Genomic DNA, 20,037 nt, shown 5'->3' with positions numbered 1-20,037 from the left:
AAAAAAAAAAAAAAAAAAAAAAAAATGTATCCATTCATTCATTGTCCTGTGGTGTTGAATTTACAAGACATTTTTGGGGCCTGTTCTGTGGCACTTTAAGCAGTTGAGGCTATTAGTTTTTTTGATAATATAGCATAATTTGAGACAGCAGTTCAACTGTTAATACTAATTGTATTAACTAATTGTATTGTATACTAATATATTGTAGAAGTTATTTGCTTAGCTTGCATTAGTATTATGGACGATTTTGAGAAAGGGAGATGTCTCTCCAAGAAGATGACTCAGCAGGAATCATCAGAGAGAAGGACGTGGCCGGGACGTTGCAGGTGTTGGTCCCATGTTTTCACCTTGAAACCCTACCCTTAGTGTGTTGTGTCTTGTAGCTTAGTACGTTATCTCTTGTAAACTTAGAAACCTCCCTATTTTCAAATAAATGCAGGAGCGACGGGAGAGATTGTTTAGAGCGTGTTGAGAGGCTGTAATCTGAACAATCTCCCATACGCGTCAAACCAGCGTCTTCATCCCTTTTGTCTATTTTTTTATAATGTTGGGTAAGATAAATCCAACACTAATATAACAAATGATTCTCTCACAGCATTTTATAATTATAGCACTGTTTAAAAATTGCCGATTCACAGAGAAAATTTTTTTTTCACAAAATGTAGCCGCGTGAAAAGCAGTTGCTTTTTTCCCTTTTAGTTTGGATGGCTCATTTCTTCAGTAGAAAATATGCTCACTCGAGCACAGTTATATTGAGCCATTTATGTGAAGTCTACTTAGTGAGCAGGTTAATATTCCTACTAGGCTTTAATTTAGGGCTGAAAGTCTTCGTAATTGGCTAACCCTTACATATAATACAAGATGCAATAGACAGGCAATTGGGAATTAGCATAGTTGTATTGAACCATTTATGTGAAGTCTTATTAGTGAGCAGGTTAATATTTCTGCTAGGCTTTAATTTAGGATAATTTTATTTTCTTCATAACTGCTACTTTAAACATATGGAGCAACAACCCATACAACAGCTCATAGAATACTACTCACAGGCATATACTTCCTGTAACACGGTTTCTGCTCTCAGGCCCAGAGGATGTTTTCGCTGTGCCACAACACACAATGGACTGGTCTCTGCAGGAGCCCTGTGACTTCTCTCTGGCCACCGAACAGGCTCTACAGACGCCTTCCATGTCAAGTTCAAAGAGGTCCAGCCCAGCCCTCTGTGGAGATAAGCTGCTGATGAGGACTGGAACATCCCCAGACTCCTCTCAGCATGGTAAGTTAATTTTATACCACCGCCCCCTCCCGTATTGACTGTTTTCACTTAAAGCAATAATATTTTGACTGACTGACATATGTTTAAAAATGCAATTCTTTTTGTTGTGCATTTAGTTTTACAGTAAACCTCAACTGGGGTGTCATTAAACAGTTTAGGGCACGCTAAGGGGGGGCAGAAGAACATGCATCACAGGCTTGCTACAAGCAACATAGAGTGCATTCAGGGTGCGTTTACAACGCAGGAACTTGCATAGACAACACGCGCCGCGGCACAATAGTTTTTCTTCGATCATAACATTTTTATGATCGTGAAATTTTTTTTTACAGTTTAAGCTTAAATGAAACCCGGCTGGCCACTGTGACACCGCCAAGCCATTCAAATATACACTATATACAGTATGTATATATTGTTTTGCAACAACAGTTAACTATATTTATAATTTTATGTGGATATGTGTAGTGTGCAGTCTCTGTCGCCAAAATGCATGCGAGCGATGCAAGTGCGCCGGTACAATCAGTGAACGGGGTGAGGCAGCTTTCTCAAAATATCCACACATTCGCCTGTATTTTCGGCCACTTCCTCTCTTTGTGACAACCCATTTCTCCCTTGACAATCGGGTATGTGTTTGTGATTCAAAAAAGGTAATACAGTACAATATAATGTACAGTGGGTACGGAAAGTATTCAGACCGCTTACATTTGTCACTCGTTATATTGCAGCGATTGGCTAAACCCCCCCCCCCCCCTCATGTACACACAGCACAAGTTTTTCATACCTGGATTTGGGGATCCTCTGCCATTCCTCCTTGCAGATCCTCTGCAGTCCTGTCAAGTTGGATGGTGAGCGTTGGTGGACAGCCATTTTCAGGTCTCTCCAGAGATGCTCAATTGGGTTTAAGTCAGGGCTCTGGCTGGGCCATTCAAGAACAGTCACAGAGTTGTTCTGAACCCACTCCTTTGTTATTTTAGCTGTGTGCGTAGGGTCATTGTCTTGTTGGAAGGTGAACCTTCGGCCCAGTCTGAGGTCCTGAGCACTCTGGAGAAGGTTTTCGTCCAGGATATCCCTGTACTTGGCCACTTTCATCTTTCCTTCGATTGCAACCAGTCGTCCTGTCCCTGCAGCTGCAAAACACCCCCACAGCATGATGCTGCCACCACCATGCTTCACTGTTGGGACTGTATTGGACAGGTGATGAGCAGTGCCTGGTTTTCTCCACACATACCGCTTAGAATTAAGGCCAAAAAGTTCTATCTTGGTCTTATTGCACCAGAGAATCTTATTTCTCACCATCTTTGAGTCCTTCAGGTGTTTTAGCAAACTCCATGCGGGCTTTCATGTGTCTTGCACTGAGGTGAGGTTTCTGTCAGGCCACTCTACCATAAAGCCCCGACTGGTGGAGGGCTGCAGTGATGGTTGATTTTTATAGAACTGTCTACCATCTCCCGACTGCATCTATGGAGCTCAGCCACAGTGATCTTTGGGTTCTTCTTTACCTCTCTCACCAAGGCTCTTCTCCCCCGATTGCTCAGTTTGGCCAGACGGCCAGCTCTTGGAAGGGTTCTGATAGTCCCAAACGTCTTCCATTTAGGGATTATGGAGGCCGCTGTGCTCTCAGGAACCTTAAGTGCAGCAGACTTTTTTTTTTTTTTTTTTTTTGTAACCTTGGCCAGAACTGTGCCTTGCCACAATTCTGTCTCTGACCTCTTCAGCCAGTTCCTTTTGACCTCATGATTCTCATTTGCTCTGGCATGTACTGTGAGCTGTAAGGTTTTATATAGACAGATGTGTGACGTTCCTAATCAAGTCCATCAACCCTCTCAAAGATGATCAAAAGAAATGGACAGCACCTGAGTTAAATGAGTTACAGCAAAGGGGCTGAATACTTATGGCTGTGTGATATTTCAGTTTTCTTTTTTTAATATATCTGCAAAAATTTCAACAGTTCTGTTTCTTTCCGTCAGTGTGGGGTGCTGTGTGTACATTGAGGGGAAAAAAATAACTTAAATGATTTTAGCAAATGCTGCAATGTCACAAAGTGCAATTTTTAAGGGGGTCTGAATACTTTCCATACCTAGTGTATGTGGAGTTTCCCATTGCAGTGTGTTGGGAGATGTGCAGGGCTCAGTCGCTCAATGTGAGTCGCAAACTGTCATTTTTTAGTGACTGATGATTTCCACTGCAACCAACAATCCAAAAATAATTAAGATTGATTTCATAGAGATTTCTGTTTTCCAGGTTCATATGACCCACTCTCATCAGACTTCGGAAGGGGAGCCGACTGCGTTGGCCCGACACTCATGATCCACAGCTCCCTCCGAGATGATTCCAGGCCACCCGGAGAGGCAAGTCAGCAGGTAGGGGTAATATTTTTATTCAAGGAGTGACATTGCTTCTGGATACTGTTCTCATGTCCTCTGAGGTTCACAAGTTGTGGATCAATGATGAAAAATAGCCAAATCTGAGTGCCTTGGCGATATCTGCCTTGGCCTGTGATTATGCACGAGAAGCTTTTCCTGTGTGTGTGCGTGTGTGTGTTTGTGTGTGCGTGCGTGTGTGTGTGCCTGTGTGCGCGCGTGTGCTTTTGTGTGTGCTGAGCGATGATGTAAACAAAATTACCTGAAGTGTATTTTACAACACAATACATTTAATGAGGGTTTCTACACTTGAACTGAGCTCAGTGACCGTGAGTGTGTGCATGTTTAATGTTGAATGATAGATGTTTGTCTCCTTGTATCTGTTTGTGTGTCAATGAGTGCATTTGAATGTCTTTTTGTGTGTATGTACTGAGTGATGCAAGTCTCCTGACCTGATATGTATTTTTGACAAAAAATACATTTTCATGTGTCTCTACACTTTAACTGAGCTTGGTTGTTGCGTGTGTGCCTGTTAAATAATAAAAATGTTTTTCATCAGCTCTTTAAGGAGAGCATATTTTGTGTGGGAGGGGTAAAACAAAAAATATATGTAAAAACGTTTTATGTCACTATGTTGTGGATATTCACCCAATAAGGGTATGTCTGGAATATATCCCCTAAGATTAACAAGTGTTCACATTCTTAGTATTATTGACGGTGAACGTACGGTAGCGTGGCGTTTACCTGTGAAGTCATCCATCCACTGCCAACCCTAACTGAATGTGTGTGCGCGTTTGTATGTGTGTGTTGTGTCAGTATGCACATAGACCTCCTGATCCAGAATGCCTGTCCACCACCACCCTGTCCACTGGCAGCTACAGCAAGAGTGATCCAGAGCCCAACGCCGGTGGGAAATATTTGCACATTAGCTGCTTTGCGCTCAGTACAAGCAAATACAACAGCGCTATCTTAGTTTTTTAATGGTCCCAAACTAGTATTGGTATTGCCAATTTATCTTCTTAGACGCATAACCAACATAAAGCTTAGTTAATATTTGACCAGATCGCTAAAGTTAGCTCAACTGTGAAGTTAATGTAACTTACCGGTCTTTATTTTTTTTATTGTGACTGAAGTCAAATGTCATTTAATTCTCCTGGCTCTTATCATTGATCTGTAATCCTTGCAGGTTGCCTTTCTGTTTTTCTCAGTCCTAAAATGGGTGACTTAAGGCCTCTTTATACTCCCGCGGTCGCGCAGCCGACAACGCCCGCGTTGCATCACGTGACCGACGAATTGCCCCGCCCAGCACCTCTGCGTAGCTTGCCGCGCACCCGACAAAAATAGTTGCTGCGCGTCGAAGGCGCGTCTCTAGTGATTGGTCCGTTTTAGTCACATGCTGTGATGACGTACCAGCATGCCCTTGGTTCTACATACCATCTACGACGCCACCTTGTCGATCAATTTTTGCAGCATAATTAAATGTATAATCTGGTCATCTAGGTCCATTTGTTCTGTTGCGGTCGACGTTGTTGCTTTGGTCCTTGTTACTGAAAGGAAAGTAAAAACTGCTACCAGAAATGGCAAAAGAAATGCAGAGGAAACTCCACCCAATGGTGTCCTATCCAATACAAGGTGTAGCGACACCCCCGACTTGGAGGAGAACTGCACCACACTTTCAAAACGGCGCGCGTGGGTTGCGCTCGAGTATAAAGGCAAACTACGCGAGGGACAGCTCAGTGACATCAGCGCAGTCGCTGTCCGCCCGAGCATAAAGAAGCCTTTAGTCTGACTGGACACAAATCACGTGACTGGAGTCCCCCACCTCTGGTCTAAACCATTTGTTGTGCCATTATTAGGTAAATCTCCGAATCTTGTCACCATGGAGACTTCTCGAGTTGGCAACTCCTCCAGTCCTGCTGCAGCCCAGCACCACTCAGCCTTGCTCGCCTCTCTGTTTAACGATGGCAACGTCCAGCGCATCATTGACCGATTTGCTAAAGAACTCGATAGCTCTCTAAGCACAGCGGATAAAAGCACAGGTACAGCGTGCTGAAGCTACTTCTTTGTTCACCATAGTACACTTTAGGGCAGTGGTGGGGAAAGCCAGAGGTATATATAAAAAAAAAAAAGTCATTTATTGTTTTTGTAAATTAGTTAATATTTTTATTAACAATGAATCAATTAACCAATTATCGGTATTTCTTGAGAGAAATGAATCGAACATGAAGAAATACTGGAACATTTAATTAGACCAGTTTTAGGAAAAAAGGCTAAATTAAGGCTACAAATATTAAAGGACTATTTGATATTGTAAATTGGGGATTTTCAAACTTTTTGGCTCCAGGGACCTGTTACATGAGATGTGACATTTTTCCAACAGTTTCCTCTAGTGGTTATTTATCTCTTATAGTCTTGGCACCCAAACTGGAAGTGACATCATGAAATGAGACAACGGTGAGAAACCAAGTAAAGTGTATACAATTAATCCTACTCATCTCCAAATAGATGTACTGTACATATTTGTAATATTTTTATAATGCCTTATTTACATTTATTTTACCACTTATATCAATGTACTTGGCCCACTCCTGGTTTAGGGGATCAGCTAACTGAAGTGTACTGGTTGGTGGAAACAGAACTTTTGATTCCTCATTGTGTTAATTTGTGATTATCCTTGTTTTTGTCCAGAAATTTCACACAATTTCCCCTGTTTTTGGTCCGCAGACAGCGTAAGCTCCGTTTTGGAGGAGCCTAACTCTTCGTTTTCTGAGCAGTCTTTATACAAAATATCTGGGAGGCGAGGGGAGGACGACGAAGCATCTCATGTGACTCTTCCCCCTCCACCCGTCCACTCAGCTCTGCTCGCCTCGCTGTTCAATGACGGCAACGTCCAGCATGTCATCGACCGATTTGCCAAAGAGCTCGATTGCTCTCAAAGCGCCGCGGGTAAAAGCACAGGTACAGCGCATCTAAGCTGCTTCTTTGTTCACTACAGTACAGTTTAGGGCAGGACAACTTGTGTTCCAGGGCGACAGGTAACAACATTTAATAACTTTTTAAATTGTATTATTTATAATTGTTCATGTACATTTGTTTTTAATTAATATTTTTGATTAACAATAAATCAACTTACCAATTATTAAGAAAAATAAAAAATGAAGCGATACATTTTAATTCAGCAGTTTTAGGAAGCCCAGTTTAAGAACCCATGATGTCAGTGTATGTAACCCATGGGCCATACTTTGCCCAGCCCTGGTTTAGGGGATCAGCTAACTGAAGTGAACTCAACAGATTGGTGGAAACTGACCTTTTACTTGGTTATCAATATGTTAATTAATGATTATCCTTCTTCTCGTGTAAGATGGCACACAATGTCCACTGTTTCTGGTCCGCAGACAGCGAAGGCTCTGTTTTGGAGGATCCTCACTCTTCGCTTACCGAGCAGTCTTTACAACAAGTCTCTGGGAGGCGAGAGGACGACGACGAATCCTCTCGTGTGACACTTCCCTCTCAGGCTACCCACATAAGTGACCTGGTCAGTGACCAACACTCATCTGAAAGGCTTTGCAATTCATGACAATTGGGTTTGGTTTGCTTTACTGAGGGATGATGTAAATCTACTTGACTTGAAGTGTCTTTTGGAAATAGGCTACATTTCGTGAAGGCTTCTACACTTAATGTGAACTCGTTGAATTACTCTTGATGACAGTCATTTTCACATTGCACTTGCTCAGTGTGAAAGGCCCCCGTGGCAAAGCACGACGACGGCAGCGGGGTGTGGCCATCCCATATTTGGAATTGGTAATGTAGCTGCCTAAAAGGAAGTCGGCAGGTTTTCCCACTAAGTTGACCGCAACTCGGAAATATGTATTTGTCCTTGTTGCAAAAGAAAGTCCTAACTTTGCTTATTTTAGGAGGAGGAGGTGATGCAGCAGCAAGAAATAGGAGTGGGTGTATTCCATACAAATTTCAGGGCAGGATCTCAGACTAAGCCTGTTGGTGAGCTTGTATTTGTAGGTATACATGGGTATAGTAAAAGTTAAAAAGAATTCCGCTGGACGTTGCCGTTATTGAACAGCAAGGCAAGCAGAGCTGAGTGGACGGCTTGAGGGGGAAGAGTCACATGAGATGCTTCGTCGTCCTCCCCTTGCCACCCAGATATTTTGTATAAAGACTGCTCAGAAAACGAAGAGTTAGGCTCCTCCAAAACGGAGCTTACGCTGTCTGCGGACCAAAATGGTGTATTAGTAGGGATGTGATTAAGACAATTTAGTTTTAAAATCATGTGACTTTAAAAATTTGCATTCTATTTAGGTTTACGTTAAAGATATACATCTATATCTAACCCTATATTACCTGTGAATATTCTCATACATCCAGGTCATTTCATTCTTAGGGCATTTAATCGATTGCAACTGGACTGTTCTGTTTGTCTTTGAAGATGTTTCGCCTCTCATTCGAGCAGGCTTCATCAGTTAATGCAACAAGGCTACAGTATATTATGTTTAAATAATGAAACTGCCATGCACCCTCGTGTTTACACACTGCGGCTTTACGGAGTGTTTTGGAATTAAATCAGGAAACTTGTCTTGTGTCATTTTAATGAAATCTTTGCAAGGAGAGAGACAGAGAGATTAGTTGCTTCGCGCTTCTCCCCATCTCTGAAGAACACTCAAGTGCAACGCACAGTTAAAACTAAATAGGAGGGAGATGAGGAAAGAGACCTATTTACAGTTATCCTTGAGTGAAAAGTGAGGCTCTGAGAAGGGAGGAAAAAACAATCTACTAGGTACATTTGAAAAAGTCACAAGAACAAACTATTGAAGTAATAAAAATCACACAAACTATGGGATAATATAATAAAAGAATAAGACTATTTTGTCAGAACAGGAGGTATTTTCCACCTCCCATGTGGCCATTTGCACAGGAGCTAATTTGCATAATGGACTGTAAACTAGAAAGTTCATCTCCCTGGATGGCATTTTGGCTCCTGGTGCAAGATAAAATAGTTAAGGCAACAACAAGCTGCGGAGGGGGGGGGATAAAGCACACATCGGGTCTATTAAGAGTCACATTTATGGGATTAGGAGACTAACTGACATAAAACAGCATTTTAACAACTATACAATGGCACTTGACATGCTGGGAAATCCTCTGATAGCAAGCCGCCATGTTTGAATGTAATCTTTTTTTTTTTTTTTCATCGTCACTGCGGTTCTACTAGTGCGCTGACTAGTCTTACTAGTGAGGAAAGAGAGAGTACTAGCACATGGACCTGAAGCTGGACATCAAGTATACCAAATTAATGCTCTAACAGCTTTCCATAACTGTAAGTAACTGCTTGTTTGGTTTCTACCTGAGGAACATCTTTTCAACAAGGCTCCTCTCTTGCCTGTTTATCTTCCAAAATTGTGACCAGACAATCCATCCAATGATGGAGCAGCTTTCGGTGTGCGAGGATCAGGATTCGTTCAGACCTCTAATGGCTCAGCTGGCGGATCAGTCCTCCACCCTCCTCGCCGATCACAGAGACGCCACCATGGAGCGTCTGGTGGATCAACCATCAGCTCAATCATCCATGATCGGTCAGCTGCCTGTCCCGCCACCTTCTGCCGGATGGGACTTAACTCTGAGTCGCATCATGGAAGAAGTCTCCCGAGAGTCGAGCCAGCGTTGGCGGAGAGGCGAGCGGGAACCCTGTGTGGGTCAGCTGATGTCTCGGGCAGAACAGTCGTGGTTGGACGAGAGTCAAGAGGATAGCTCGATGAGACCTCTCGTCGGGGAGTTGGACGTGTCTTCCGGCCAGGACAGTGGAACCTCAGGTATGTAGATTTAAGAGTCACTTTTAAATAGCTCTGAGGCAATGGCGAAGATTCTGCGTATCTCCTATGACTGAGGAGTTTTCGAGATGGGAGTTGTCACTCGGCTGATGTTTTTGCTTCAACTTGGAGGCAAAAATTTGTGACGAGAGTAGTGGATGGTGGCAACGAACTCCACTCACTTCACAACGAGAAGCAGTTTGGGAATTGAGCAACTGAAAAATTCTTCATAAAAGAGGAGGCTTCAAGCTGGTTATTGCCATTCACAGTTGACGTTTTGAAACTAAACATGAAACAAAGAGAATTACACATCACTTTGCCTTAGAAAGTTCACTGGTTTAACGCTACCACAAAATGCAAATTGCCATAGACAGGCTAAAAAGTACCATCTATGTTGTGGCATTACAACCCTTATAAGCAACTGATTCTTTTTAACCAAACGTGCAGCAACACAGAAAATATAACAATACAGGCATATATTCTTAAAAAAGACTAATATTACTGCAGCTTACGGAGACATTTAGTTCTTCTTCATTTGTGTGCATTTATCTGTATTATACAGCCCTATAGTTGTCAAGGCACAAACACCATAAATGGTAAATGGGGAGCACTTATATAGCACTTTATCTACACCATCAGGTGCCCAAAGCACATTTATCCCTTCGTGTACACATTTATTCTTGGGGTTGAACTAATTAGTCGACGAATTGACACGTTGACTTTGCCATTGTGCAATGGCAGTTATAGCTTGTGGTCGACTGATGACGCTTTTGGACACAGGCGCCTGGCTGAAATCAAAAGTTATTGGGTTCATGTAACAAACTGGCAGTAGTGCTTCAAGCAAGGTGTATCGAGGGGTACGGTGTGCCTCCAGCACACAGCCTGTGTGTGCACAGCAATGTACAGTATTTTGGGCCTTTTATTTATTTATTTTTTAATTACCTTATTTCACGACCATAAAGCGCACTGTATTAAAAGGCGCAATCTCAGTTACGGGGTCTATTTCTGTATTTAACATACATAAGGTGCACCGTATTATTGGGCGCAGGCATGGTAAAACATGGTAGCTTAAAACATACGGTAGCATGCATGCACACAAACTATTTTTTTTTAAAGCAGCGGGAGCAAAACTGAGTTCGGTTGTACTTTATTGAAGTGTTTAACAATGTACTCACATTATTTTTTTATCAATCCTCATCCACAAATCCATCAAAGCCCTCTCCTGTATCCGAAATGAACAGCTGGGCAAGTTCTGAAATCAAACACTGCAGGTTCTAGTCAGTCTCGTTGCCGTGCAAAAGCTCGAACAATCCATTCACAATTTGTGAATGGATAGTCTTAGTAAAGCTGTGTTCGCCATCGGTCATCCATCGCTTCCACGCCGCTCGCAACTTCACTTTGAATGCCCTGTTTACACCGATGTCCAGCGGTTCGTCAAGCCTCCCGGAGTGATGGCAAGCCCCAAGTTATTTTCTCATTAATCCTTTGCTCGAGTTGGTCTTCCAACTCTGTCCACCTCTCCTTGTTTCCGCGTTTTGTTTTTCTTTTTTTTCCGCGGAAACTCAGCTTCGTCATGACTTGGCGAACCTCGTTTTCCTGCGTCCTGCACTTGCGAACCATGGATTCGTTGATCTTGAATTCTCTCGCGGCTGCTCGAATCCCATGTTCCTCCGCGTAACTAATAGCTTGCAGTTTAAACTGTGCTTCGTAAGCGTGTCTCTTCATAGGTGCCATTTTCGGGGGTCCTTAGTCAAACCGATGTTGTTTTGCACAATGCACACCCTGGAAATGCTCCCAGTCAGTAAAGCGGTAAAAAATAGGAAACCCGGTGCTATATCCCTACTGGGGGCGTGGCTTTAGCATCTTTCCCCTGTCCTCAGCCACGTCCGCTTTTCCTCTGTGTAAGCAGCGTGTCGGCAAGAAATGCTTAAAAAAAAATAAATAAATTGAGCAGAGCCCTCATCACACAACAACATTTATAGATGTTGGAACTCGGTGCACACACAAGGCGTACCGCATTATAAGGCGCCCTGTCCATTTTGGATAAAATTTAAGACTTTTAAGTGCGCCTTATGGTTGTGAAAATATGGTATTTAAAAAAAAAAAAAAAACATTTACACTGGCACAGAGACTTAAGAAAAATAGCAATGACGTCATCGGTCAGTCGACGCCATCACCTTAGTGTCCACTACTAAAAATGCGATGCTGTTCAAACTTTAATCCATTCACCAATTGGCTGCTCCCATGCAAGGTGCTGCCAGCCCCACTGGGAGCAATTTCGGGTTCGGTATCTTGCCTAAGGACACTTAGACTGCGGACAGTTGGCGCTGGCATTCGAATCAGTGGCCGACCTGCTCTACCAACTGAGCCCCAGCCACCCAGCAGCACAATGTGGGGCTGTAACGGATTAATGGCATTTCCCTTCATTTCAATGGGGGAAAATGATTTGCGCTACGAGTGTTTTGAGTTATGAGGATGGTGATAAAAAGAAATTCTGGAACAACGTGTGACATAATTGTCAATTAGTCTAAGAAGAGCCATCCTTCAATTTCTTCAATTCCTGGTTTATTCCTATAAATTCCTCTGGAAATTTTCCGTCTTTGAAAATTCTTGCAACTTTGCAACCCTGCTCACCGCACACATCTGTTTTTTCTCAGGTGAGAGAATGCGCGTGGATCTCGGCGCCGCGATGCAGGCCACTGTGCCGCCGTACCAATCATTACCCACTGAAGCCTCCCATCACAGAACGTCCGACTCCAGACCGAATCCGCTCCCGCCACTCCCGTTTGGCGAAGACTCCTTTCTCCCTTTGCCGCCCGAGGTCACCTGCGACGAAACGATCGACCCGTCCGCCGTCTTTCGCAACGCCCCCAACTCCTCCGACGGACACCTCTCGAGCGGAGAGCTCAGCATGTCGGCGCTTTCCAACTCTCAGTCGCACGACGGCACCTCAGAGAGCGAGCGGTCCACTGAGTGCTTCAGGGCGGAGGACGGCTCCCACAGGATATCTGCTTGGCATTGCGTCTCCTCTCCTCAGGTTGCGCGGCTATCGCAATCAGTTTCTGTGTCGTTTTGGTTCGTTTTTCTGTCGCGGTCTGTTTTCTCTTTGTGTGTCTCCTGTTCAGTTTTTTTGTACGTAATTGATTTTTGTGTGTGTGCAATGTGCATGTCTGTTTTTTGTGATCTAATTATTTTGTTTGATCATTTTGTGTGTGTATGGTTTTTGTTTGTTTGTCTAGTCTATTACGTGGTGTTTTTTTGTGAATCTTTGTCTATCCCCCTTGGTTTTTGGGCATTTGGGGCTTGCCTCCACCTAAACAAGTGTTACACACCTTAGAGTGCCATCACGTCAAAGTATTCGCCCCCTTGCTAATTTCAGGTGGTGGAGCTCTCGCAATCGGACGTGAGGGATGTTTTATCTCCCTTCAGCGTGCTGCCAGAGGAGGATGTGGAAGAGCAGAATGAAGTGAGAGTTCCAGTTCCTGACCTCTCTGCAAAAGTTCAGCCGGAGCAGAGTTTAAACCTGAGGATGGACTTCACTTCTAAGTTATTGGTACACTTTTGGGCTGATTGTTTTTGGACACTACAGGGTGCTGTCATTGGCTGATCCGTGTTTTTGAGTATTTGTGAGTTTTGTGTGTGTGTATATGTCTGGTTCTGTTTTTGTTTGTGTGTTTTGTATGTCTGCTTTGTGTGTAAATGCCTTTTTTTAGTGTGCATTTGTGTTTTTGTTTGTTGTGTGTCTGTTTTTGTTTGTGTGTCTGGTTTTTGTGTGTGTGTGTGTGTGTGTGTGTGTCAATTTTTGATTTGTGCTTTTGTGTGCATTTCCAGGAAGCAGGCAGTACGAAGGGCATCCTTGAGCAGTCCCAAATAACACTAGTGAGCTCGACGGACACCACACTGCAGGACAACTTTTTATCTGTGGTAGAGCCATTGTGGGAGGAGGAAGGACAGAAAGTCCAAGAGGTACTTGTTGGTATTCCAGAACCTTCTCAAGTCAATCCCTATATAAACTTGTTTCTTTCATAGGCATCCCAAACAACCATAATGGAGGAATCTTCAGGGTCCTCAAAAGAGGAGCAGAGCCCAACACATGCAGGTAATTTACATTTGCCATTTATTTATGACATCAGTGTGACATACTTACGGCACATCAGGGTGGGAGAAGTGAGTCTCAGGTGTTCAAGTTGACATCCTAAGACTGGCATCATGAAACATTGTCAACAAGGTCGTCTCGTCGTCTTTTCCTTTCGGCTTGTCCCATAGGAACAAACAATAATTCACGCTCACCTAGAGGGAATTTAGAGTCTCCAATCAATCTACCGTGCATGTTTTTGGGATGTGGGAGGAAACCGGAGTGCCCGGAGAAAACCCACGCAGGCATGGGGAGAACATGCAAACTCCATACAGGCGAGACCGGGATTTGAACCCTGGTCCTCAGAACTGAGAGACAGATGTGCTAACCAGTCGTACACCGTACCGCGCGTTGATTGATATCCCCCCCAAAAAGGTTTATAATTGCCTTTAAGTGCCGTAAGATGGCGGCAAAGCATTACCTTTGTCGAAATGAAGCTCCTTAACTCCAACATAGTTCCTTAGCAGCGAGATGCCTCAAGATGGCAGCAAAGTACTGCTTTTGTCTCAATGAATCTCCTCAAGTCACTTCAGCATAGTTCTTGAGCACCAAGTTGCCACAAGATGGTGCCAAAGCAATACTGTTATTGCTTTGGTCTGAGCACAAAAATAGTGAATAGGTGAGTTTTTCAGGAAATAATGGAGTCTCATTAAAAGGTTCATTTGTTTTTTGTAAAAAGTAATAAAGTATTGGTCAAATAAAGTGAACAATTTGTCTCCTGCATTAAAGAATTGGATAATTATATTTAGTTTTTATCCAAGATTTGGTCATTTTATTAAAATAAATTTCCATATTTTTTCATACACATTTCACTTTTTATTTTGTTTCCTCGTCTAGAAATGACATGTATCCTGTCTGTCAGTTGTAAAAGTAAGATTTTGCCCTGGAAACCAAATATTTGCCAACCCCTGCTATACGCATTCTTGAAGTGTTTGTGTGTGGTGAAGGTGGAAAATGAAAATTTCAATTGCAAATTATTTTATCTGCTTTTTTCTGGCATGCAGCCATGCTCCTTGAGTTCAACTGGGGGTCTTGGCAGCAGGGGGTCTTTGAGCAGAAGCGGCGAGCTCTGCAGCAGAGGTCGGCCCGCCGGGCGGAAGAAGTCAAAGCTCAAGGTGCGCTGGCCAGGACTGGAGTTGCGGAGGTGAAGGTCGCTGCGCAGTCTGAGGAACGTCCTCCTCGGACTCGACGGGATGCTCAACTTGACACATTCAAAACGGCAAAGTCCACTTTGGTCAAGCAACAAAAGACGCCGACTCCTCCAGGTATACAATTTGATAGGTACCTAGATAGATGGATGAAAGATTGCATAGATGACTGGATAGATTAATAGGTAGCTAGATCTGTGTGCCCCGGACATTGAGTAATAACTTGTTTTCCAGCAGTGACCATGTCAACAAGGCTGAACAACCAGAGCCAAGTCAAGAAAAGCAAACACGATGTTTTGGAGATGCACAAACGAACCCAGAGGTACTTCGACAGTTTGTTAAAGGAGATGTTATGAATATTTTTGCCAATCTAAAACAGTTCCCTGTTGTCTTACTCACAGAGGTGGATAGAGTAGCCAAATATTGTGCTCAAGTAAGAGTACTGTTCCTTTAGAATAATATGGTACGAGTAAAAGTAAAAAGCAGTCATCCAAATAGTTACTTGAGTAAAAAAGGACTCAATGAAAAAACTACTCGAGTAATTTGTGAGTAAATTTTTATCAGAGCATCATCAAATTTAAAAAAATAATATATGGGAGTCGACATACACCTGCCACCATTTCAATTTTTAACTGCACAAAACCCAACAACACATGCATTGGGTTTTACAGAAACATTGGTTTTATTCACTTAAATGACTCCATGAAGAAGCTGTTTGCTGACCGGACTTTGTGTTTGTGTGTGTGTGCGCTAGTTTTGCCACATCCACTGCCAAGCAAAAGCATCTGCAACTTACCGCAAGGTGTTTTCTCAAGTTAGAAGTGGGCTGAAATATCCAAGTTTGGCCAGTCACAATTTAAGAGCTGTATGACAAAGCTGTTGTTGACAAAGTCAACCATCACTGCAGCCCTCCACCAGTCAGGGAGTTATGGCAGAGTAGCCCGACGGAAGCCTCTCCTCAGTGCAAGACACATGAAAGCCTGCATGGAGTTTCCTAAAAAACACCTGAAGGACTCCAAGATGGTGAGAAATAAGATTCTCGGGTCTGATGAGACCAAGATAGAACTTTTTGGCCTGAATTCTAAGCGGTATGTGTGGAGAAAACCAGGCACTGCTCATCACCTGTTCAATACAGTCCCAACAGTGAAGCATTGTGCTGGCACCATCATGTTGTGGGGGTGTTTTTCAGCTGCAGGGACAGGACGGTTGCAATCGAAGGAAAGATGAATGCGGCCAATTACAGGGATATCCTGGACGAAAACCTTCTCCAGAGTGCTTTGCAACAAGACAATGACCCTAAGCACACAGCACAAGAAAGTCACATTACTTCACACATTCTTCTATTGGGCTTCTCGGGCATGGGTATTAACATTAGATAAGCCGGCCCGGCTGAAGTCGCCACCATTTTGAGAAGGTCGTCGTTACCCTGAAGGCAACGGCGCGCTACTCGTTTACATTTAGATGAACAAAAACAGCAGCTTTCATGTATTATTTGTCTGGCACTGTCTACCCAAACATGGATATTTCAGCTCACTTATAACTTTGGAAAACACCGTGCAGTAAATTGCAGATGTGTTGTAGTTTTGACTGTGCATACACACACGCACAGCATCATCAGAATTTGCACGGTCACGTTTTATTTTGTAATTATTTTTATGTTCATGCTGTGGTAGAAATATCAGAAGTTACTCACTATTTTCTCAGTACTTGAGAAATTATTTTACTGTGTACATTTTAATCAAGTAATTTTTTGGAGGACTACTTTTTACTTGTTACATTATTGTCAAGTCACCATACTCTTACTTGAGTACAATGTTTGGCTACTCTACCCACCTCTGGAGCGGACATCCTCTTACGTTGTTACTCTTACGTTTAAGCAACATTTTTGCTCATCAGATCAGCCCGTGTCGTATTTGTTGCACTGGTCTTTTGTGTTTTCGCGTTGAGGTGTTGCGGGTCACGGCCCTAGTTGTGGTCCCAGCGGAACCGCGAAGCACACGTAATGTTGGCGACGAGAGTTGATCCGGTAGTACATCTGGTATTAATTAGGGAACACTGCTACAATTATTTAGTTTACGGATGTTAATGTTAAATGTATTAAGCGACGGAGCGATGTTAGGGATTGTCACAACACAGAATGAACTAACTTCAAATTCAGAAATGGACAAAAACTGTAAAATATTGTACTTTTTTCCTGGAGGATGCATTTGGGATTCGCCTTTGAAGTTGGTAATAGCGAAAATTGAAGTGAAACAGACAATGATTTTAGTCAATTATTTTCCAGAATGAGAGTGCCTAAAGAGGAGGATGCTATTCATGTGGCACAGCCTGAAGCAGGCATCGGGTGCAGGTGGCGATCGGCAATTTAATTTTAATCTTAAATTTGTACATCAACACGTACTCGAGCGTGTAAATGTTTTTGTGCGTGAAGAATTTTAATTTTTTTTATTTTGCCTTATTGTACTCTTCAGTCTTCCAGATTGCTTAATTTATATTAAAATAAATTGGGATGCCCCACCCCCCCCCCCCACCAGACAAAGTTATTTATTTTTGTGTAAATTTAATATATTCATATAAATTGAGTTATGAGCTTGGTCACGAAACAAACTGGTAAGTGAAGGCACCACTGTATTAACAGAACATTGTTCTTTCAGACTGTACGAGCAGCTGGAGGAGGTGAAGCAGCAGAAGGCGGTTCGCAGCAGAAAAGAGGCTTATGCCAACAACAGACAGAAGGCCAAAGCCTTTCACATGGTAAACCGTCACTTTCCGTTTGAAGCTGCTACGCTCACTGACATTCACTCAACGGACACAAATGTTCTCTTCCTGCACAGAAAACCCTCCAGAAGCTCCGTGCCAAGCAGACTCAACAATGAGTGACTCTGAATGTGGTTTTATACCTGTGTCCATTAAGATATAATTTTATCAATAAAGCTTTTAACTTATTCAAAGATTCCATTGATAGTCAATTTTACTGTACATGGCTCCTTATAACACAAGACAGTAATTCTCAAACTTTGTCCCACCTAAAACAATACCTAGAACTCTTAGGTATCACCATCTTGACCAACGTTAACACAGTAGGCCTAAAAATTATACGGTATTTTATATTACTGTAAACCAATGTAATGTGCAGATTTAGATTAACGCTGCTTAAATGTAGAAAAAGAACAATTGTACTTGAATGATTCAATTAAAATGTATCGAAATTTTTAAAAAGAAACTGTTCTTAAAGAGTGAATGCATATTTATTTAAGTTAAATACAATTGAACTGTACTTGGGCATTGATCCTTTTGGGTCCCGCTAGAGGGGGCCTGCGCACCCCCACAACACTGAGAATAAGCAAAATGTGGTGTTTATGGACTGCACCCTGCCATGAATGGCAATCAGTGAGTTTTTGATTATTCCCCACCCCCGGCTAATGATGATTACCTATAGATGGTGGCAAAGTACTACCTGAAGCTCCATAACTTCAACATAGTCCTTGGCACCATAGTGATAAAGTACTAGGGGGCCTTGGCCTTAGATTTCCATATGTCACAGATGTGTTAGGAGATTTCGTCAATCAAATCATTTGTGTAGTTTCTGTTGTCATTATGATTTAAAAAGAGTAAACAGTTGTTTGATGATGGCTTCACCCAAGCACTAACCATGCGTGAAAGAGGTTTTTGTGTTGTTTATATTCTCTGAAAAATGGCCAATGAATCCAATTCTGCCAGGGTATGTAAATTTATGAGCACAACTGTATTGCAAACGGTGTGAGAGCGAGCACATCACTCTATTTGACACCAAATGGTGTTGAAAACCAACCTGTTATATATTCATTTACCTACACACAAGACAATGGATTTTGATAGCTGGCTCTTAAGAGAATTATAAAATTTTCCATTAATACCTATATTTAATAATTTGACATTTAGAAGCTCATGATCAATACAGTCAAAGCCTATCTGAAAATGTATAAAACAACCAAATTAAGACTTTTTGTATTCTAATCTGGACGGTTGTAGATACGGATTTGGATGTGATCAATGCAAGCGCTTTTCTTTCGAACTCCATTTAGTTTTTCCGCCAACAAATCACAATCTTCTAAATATGTTGTGTACAAGCTTTCATTTAGAATAGTAAAGTTCATAAATCCAACTAAGGAAACTAATCCTTTATAATTCAATGGAACCCTCTGGTCATTAGCCCCAACTGGTGGAGGACTGCAGTGATGGTTGACTTTCTAGAACTTTCTCCCATCTCCCGACTGCCTGCAGCTCAGCCATAGTGATCTTTGGGTTCCTCTTTGCCTCTCTCACCAAGGCTCTTCTCCCCCAATTGCTCAGTTTGGCCGGACGGCCACCTCTAGGAAGGGTTCTGGTCGTCCCAAACGTCTTCTATTTAAGGATTATGGAGGCCACTGTGCTCTTAGGAACCTTAAGTGCATCAGAATTGTTTTTTGTAACCCTGGCCATATCTGTGCCTTGCCACAATTCTGTCTCTGAGCTCTTCAAGCAGTTCCTTTGACCTCATGATTCTCATTTGCTCTGACATGCATTGTGAGTTGTAAGGTCTTATACAGACGGGTGTGTGGCTTTCCTAATCAAGTCCAATTAGTATAATCAAACACAGCTGGACTCCGATGTAGGTGTAGAACCATCTCAAGTATGATCAGAAGAAATGGACAGCACCCGAGTTGAAAATGTGAGAGTCACAGCAAAGGGTCTGAATACTTATGGCTGTGTGCTATTTCAGTTTTTCTTTTTTAATAAATCTGCAAAAATTTAAATAGTTATCTTTTTTTCTGTCAATATGTGGTGCTGTGTGTACATCGGGGTTGGGGGTAATGAACTTAAATGATTTTAGCAAGTGGCTGCAATATAACAAAGAATGGAAATATTTAAGGGGGTCTGATTACTTTCCATACCCACTGTAAATATGTGGGTATTTTTAAAACTATATCTTGTATTATGACTTAATCTATTACGTGTTTATTTTGTGACAGCACAGTGACCCAAGTGGTTAGCATATCTGCCTCTTAGTTCTGAGGTTGAATGTTTGAATCTGGGCTCCGGGCCTTCTGTGCGGAGTTTGGATTTCCTCCCAAATTCTTTAAACATGCTTAGCTTGTCTTATGCATTGACATTCACTCCCGACCAGTCCTGTCTGCCCTAACATTGGTTGTCAACATTGATTTATCGGGACCAATCTTACGTTTTGTCGAAATGTGTCCTGTCATTGACTGGCGACCAGTCCATCATAGGTGTGAATGTGAGTGTGAATGATTGATTGTCTATGTGTGACATTGGTTGGCAACCA

General features: G+C 42.5%; 1 protein-coding gene and 1 long non-coding RNA gene across 6 annotated transcripts in view; one reads left to right on the top strand and one right to left on the bottom strand.

Moving 5' to 3' along the window:
* The window catches only part of cep295 (centrosomal protein 295), a 44,625-nt gene extending 26,940 nt beyond the window's left edge, over positions 1-17,685 (top strand). For 2 of the 5 annotated variants that reach the window (XM_061783168.1, XM_061783167.1), the window contains exons 16-30: positions 1,082-1,273; positions 3,512-3,630; positions 4,447-4,537; positions 5,487-5,669; positions 6,355-6,588; positions 7,026-7,165; positions 9,050-9,452; positions 12,107-12,486; positions 12,829-13,002; positions 13,281-13,415; positions 13,479-13,548; positions 14,589-14,849; positions 14,967-15,054; positions 17,387-17,486; positions 17,567-17,685. In XM_061783168.1, the coding sequence (XP_061639152.1) occupies positions 1,082-1,273; positions 3,512-3,630; positions 4,447-4,537; positions 5,487-5,669; positions 6,355-6,588; positions 7,026-7,165; positions 9,050-9,452; positions 12,107-12,486; positions 12,829-13,002; positions 13,281-13,415; positions 13,479-13,548; positions 14,589-14,849; positions 14,967-15,054; positions 17,387-17,486; positions 17,567-17,608 (2,612 nt within the window). In that variant the 3' untranslated portion in view covers positions 17,609-17,685. The remainder of the gene's footprint in view (positions 1-1,081; positions 1,274-3,511; positions 3,631-4,446; positions 4,538-5,486; positions 5,670-6,354; positions 6,589-7,025; positions 7,166-9,049; positions 9,453-12,106; positions 12,487-12,828; positions 13,003-13,280; positions 13,416-13,478; positions 13,549-14,588; positions 14,850-14,966; positions 15,055-17,386; positions 17,487-17,566) is intronic. The other 3 variants (XM_061783169.1, XM_061783170.1, XM_061783171.1) reach the window with 3 other exon arrangements.
* On the bottom strand, positions 14,734-17,049 carry LOC133482733 (uncharacterized). The gene is made up of 3 exons (XR_009789900.1): positions 16,566-17,049; positions 15,529-16,028; positions 14,734-14,869 (listed from the first exon to the last, which is right to left on the bottom strand). It is a non-coding gene; the product is annotated as an uncharacterized LOC133482733 (long non-coding RNA).
* Positions 17,686-20,037: the final 2,352 nt, after the last annotated feature.

This window comes from Phyllopteryx taeniolatus, chromosome 8 (assembly GCF_024500385.1).
Source record: "Phyllopteryx taeniolatus isolate TA_2022b chromosome 8, UOR_Ptae_1.2, whole genome shotgun sequence".
Classification (NCBI taxonomy): domain Eukaryota; kingdom Metazoa; phylum Chordata; class Actinopteri; order Syngnathiformes; family Syngnathidae; genus Phyllopteryx; species Phyllopteryx taeniolatus.
Note: the sequence above shows the minus strand (reverse complement) of the source record. Positions and strands in the feature narration are given on the sequence as shown.